The sequence below is a fragment of the Formica exsecta genome, unplaced genomic scaffold (genome assembly GCF_003651465.1).
Source record: "Formica exsecta isolate Colony F162 unplaced genomic scaffold, ASM365146v1 scaffold617, whole genome shotgun sequence".
In the NCBI taxonomy this organism is placed as follows: Eukaryota; Metazoa; Arthropoda; class Insecta; order Hymenoptera; family Formicidae; genus Formica; species Formica exsecta.
Window position 1 is genome coordinate 4617 of NW_021853378.1, and position 5048 is coordinate 9664.

General features: G+C 33.7%; 1 protein-coding gene across 2 annotated transcripts in view; it reads right to left on the reverse strand.

Annotated features, from left to right (window-relative positions):
- Nucleotides 1–2206: 2206 nt before the first annotated feature.
- LOC115242709 overlaps nt 2207–5048 on the reverse strand; it is an 8750-nt gene continuing 5908 nt past the window's right edge. For both annotated transcript variants that reach the window (XM_029819217.1, XM_029819216.1), the window contains one exon: nt 2207–2405. In XM_029819217.1, the coding sequence (XP_029675077.1) occupies nt 2352–2405 (54 nt within the window). In that variant the 3' untranslated portion in view covers nt 2207–2351. The remainder of the gene's footprint in view (nt 2406–5048) is intronic.

Consider the following 5048-nt stretch of genomic DNA (forward strand, 5'->3'; position numbering starts at 1 on the left):
CAGAGACGAACATTTCTTTTTATTGTTATCAATATTTACCAAGTTGCATACCGCCGTTTTTATACAGAATTTATCTCATATCAAAGTATCAGCAGGTTTTATTAAACAATATAATAATGCAACTAACAATTTCGAGAATTCCCTTAAAATAATATTGAAAAATAAAAATTGTAAATTTATAATATGAATGAATGAATTAGATTTATTGATTCCCCTTGGGGTTACAATCTCTTTACAATAACTCTCCTTCTTTCCACTTTCTTTATACACAAATCGCTCTTCTTACTCTACTTACAACTATCCTACGCTTATTCCATCTCTATTAACGCTCTCGCAATACCCATATGCACGCTTCCTACTCTCTACGCAACATCTCTCTCCTCTCTCTCTCCGCAACCCTATCTCCCCAACGACTTCGTTTTTCGTTTTTACAATTATTTCACATCATACTCCATACACTCTCATTCATATACATCTCCGTTCTTTCGCCCATATTCACTCTCCCAACCTCCGTTCCCCCTCTCCCTCTCACCCACAACCGTTCTTTTTCTCCTTTTACCTTCCTCACTTTCCCCTCCTTTACCTTCCTCACTTTCCCCTCCTTTCCTCCTCTTTTTCCTTTATTCCCTTCTTCTCTTTTTCCGTTCTCCTTCCTCTTTTTCGAGAGGCATATATGGGAAAGATGGGACCCGAGCGGAATCGAACCAGCGACCTGACGCTTGTCAGTCCTCGACTCAACGCTCGGCGCCACACATCGCCCCCAAACTTTTCCGCATATAAAAATCTGATTCTGACTGCATTACCATCGGAAAATCCGTATATGAGATGTATGTCTGCCATTTAATTGTTTGACAAAACCATAATTTTTTTAAACGTAGACTATTGGGAAAGAGAACATCCACCGCGGAAAAAGGGGCGCTAACGTAGCATAACAAATATGGCCGCCGCGTCGACAGTATTAGCATTAGCTTTATATAGGTAATTATGTAAAAAAATTAAAAATTATTGTTGATTTTACATGAAAAATAAATGTTAATACTTTGTTTGGACACTTTGTGTGAGTATACCCATGCACCTCTCATCAAGAAACATGATCGAAGGTCAGAATGTTATTAATTCTGGTATGATAATAATGTGCAGCGCGACAGTAAAAACGAAATATAAAATAGATTTATATTCATTGTGTCTGCAAACAAGTGCCTTAACGTCGGAACCGCATGTAATAACAGGAAGTTTAATAATATCTTCAATAAACAATAACAGTAACGAAGAAAGTAAAATTAATATAGAAAAAATGAATTGTTCATGCAAGGCTGGAACAAGTCATAGTTGCAAACATATAGTAGCTGTATTACTATATTGTCTTTCACATCATCGCGTCAAAAACCGCTCCGATTATTTACAGGCATTAGTGGAAATGCATCATACCATCATGCTTGTAAAGTGTTGGGATTTTTTAACTATCGATCCTGTAATCGAGGAGTTGGTCATCCTAGCGATAGCAGCGATGCGTTTGAAGATACATCGTGATGTGAGGGACCTCCGTCCTCTTGGATGTTATTCAGAACAGTGACCTTGACAATATATGTCAAGGTCAAAATTATTGACGGTAGGTACGTTAATCTAAATATTTACCCCTTCTTTTATTACTCTTTTATAATATATATTTTCTTATATTTATTTTGTACTATACATCAATACTTACATTAAGGGGAATAGCAGGCTGAAAAGTGTCGGAAGGAAGTGAGAAAGAAAATTGTAGTTGCCTCTCTCTTGTGAATAACTACATATACAAGCATCGTGTCTGTAGTATACATACTTTTGCGTACACACACATTGTGACTAATGTAACCTTATTTTTCATTGGGCGAAACCGGTAAGCCTTGCATGCGCACTTTTGAGCAGTTACTCACAAGAGAAAGGCAACTATGATTTTCTTTCTCACTTCCTTCCGACATGTTTTTCTATCGGGAAACAAAGGCATTTGCCTTCCATTTATATATGTTCTAAGGGTCTATCCATAGACATAGTATATCTAGACCGAGCGTTTGCCTTTGGGAGCACCTCGGTTCCCACTCCTCAACACTCGATCTAGATATACTATGTCTATGGTTTGGACGTAGGATTCACTACGGGACCAACATAGGGCGCGTTTAACGACCGCAACGCTCGCGAGCATTATCTGTCTTTGTTTAACTTTCGGTGAACAACAAAGATGAAATGATACCGTAATGGCCTTCGCACACTGGACACGATGAGCGATGAGCGATGGGCGATATCCAATAAGAGCTCTGCTTTTCCGAACGTCACATCCGTCGCGAGGCTCGGCGCGATGTCGCTCAAGAGATTGGTCAAGTTTCTACTTTCGTCGCTCGCGATGCGCAAAAGTTGGCGACAATCATAGACTACACAGAGAAAAATGTATGACTGACATTTATATGCATACTTATAAACAACAAATATAATAACTGAAAACTGTAAAATAAAGATAATTCAAGATGCAATTTAAGTTTCTTTATTGCCCAGGTAGCAAAAGTAGTCTTTTTGACGTCGTTTTGACCTAATTTGACGTCAAAATAACGTCAAAATGACTACTTTTGCTACCTGGGTGCCCAGTAGAGTAGAAAAAGAGATGAGTTTTATAAAGTTTTTTAAAAGTTGGTTTTATTAACTTTTTTAAAATATTGTTTTAATATGAAAAATATTATTCATTAATATAAAAAATATATTGTTTAATATGAAAAATAAAATAATTTAATATTGGTTTACGAACGTATTGATTTACAAATGTATATTTGTATTTACATTTAAATAAATGATAGATAATTCTATTATTAAAAAACGTCTTCGTCTGTTAAAATATCTGCCAATAGCTGATTCCATAGCGTGCTAAATTCATACAATTACAAATGTGACATTTATAAATTATGTTATTGTTTTAAATTAATTATTTTATTTTGTAAATTTAAAGTACTTACCGGTACACCATTATATTTGGTGTATTCTTTATTCTCTATCAATGTAACACTTCAGTTCTCTTTTTATTAATAAATACTCTCTTTACTAATAAACACAATGCCAATTTAATTCAATTTCTCGATCGTTGCGTCGCTCGTCGCGTTCAATCGCCTCAAATCGCGTTCAGTGTAAACGAAGGAAAATAAATTTTCACAAACTCGTCGCGCATCGCCCATCGTGTCCAGTGTGCGAGGATGATAAGCGTTGCAGTCGTGAAGTGAAACGCATCCCTTATGGCCCTCGCACACTGGACGCGATGAGCGATAAACGATGGGCGATATCCAATGAGAGCTTTATTTTTTCGGATAAGCAGAGCTCTCATTGGATATCGCCCATCCGCACTCCGTTATTATGTATACCTTAATTGTGGAAAAGGATTTGTTGATATCTATAATCAACAAAAAGATTTTGCATTCCTACTAATATTCGCATTCTGTCGGTAATCCGGCAATCTCTTAACATTGGAGGACAGAGATATACTGGTCGGATCTGTTTCTCTCTCGCACAGTTGAAGGAGAGGGGATATCGCAGTTGGCGGAGAATGAACGGAGAGGCGAGGAAATGCACATATACTCGCAAACTGTTCTGTTATATCCGCTTGTAAATATAGATTGAATATAATAAAATAATTAACTGAAATATAAAAAAAATGAAAAAAGCATTTTAAATAATCAATAATTCACTATAAAATAAAAATAAATAGATGAATCTCGACAATTATTTTAACTATGACAAAAAAAATTTTTTTGAGTTATGTTACATTAAAATTTCAATAGTTTTTAAGATCTGCGAATACACACACACACACACACACACACACACACACACACACACACACACACACACACACACACACACACACACACACACACACACACACACACACACACACACACACACACACACACACACACACACACACACACACACACACACACACACACACACACACACACACACACACACACACACACACACACACACACACACACACACACACACACACACACACACACACACACACACACACACACACACACACATCCATCCGGACATTTTATTGAGAAACATGAAAACTCAAATAATGTTGAAAAAGGTAAAAATGATAAAATATAGGTATGAAATATGTATTACTGATTGCTAAATATATAAAAAACATTTTTATAATAAATCGTGAACATCATTCATTGTTTTATTTAATTAAAATAACTGTAAAAAAAGAATAATTACAAATCTATAAACGGATTTATTTATAATAATATAAAATATTCGTGTGCACATAAAAAATATTAATTATACAATGAATCGGTGTTTATTCTGATGTGCAATAATAATAAGAAATATTGACAATATCGTTCTTCTTTGTTCAACTTCTTAACAATAATAATTAACTCCATTATTCGTAGTTATGCATATTTGAAGAATTAAATATTGAAAAAATACCTATAGATGAACTATGCTAACTAAAATTTTTACAAAATTTTTAATCGTAGTATAATTTTATATAGCTTGCATTTAGTTTTAACTTAAGAAATTTTTTGTAGTAAATAATTTACTTTTAAGTATTTTAGTAGATTTATTTATTTGTGAAAAAACATGTTAATTTAGTGTTAGAATTTTGTGAGTTTGTAGCATATAATTTTCAGTGAACCGCCTATTGAACTATACCAAAATGCATTTTTGGATATAGCTCAGACCAATGAATACATTTTGAACTATAAGATCTCAATTTCTTTAAAATTAGTGTTATTTCAATTTTTAGCTTATTTATAACTTATTTTAACTAGAATATTAAATCAAATACCTTCAGTTTAAAATGATATTATTTTTAAAGAGAATGAAAATGACTTTTAAGATCATACTTGATTCAGTGGTCTAAGCTACACTCAAAAAAGCTATACTTAAAAGTCAAAAAAGCAATGCAAAACGTGTATTGAAATTTGATTTTGTATAGTAAAAATTCGCGTCTAAGATTATGTTATTTTAATTCTTAATTTAAATAAGTTTCTAAAATTAAGTAAATATAAATT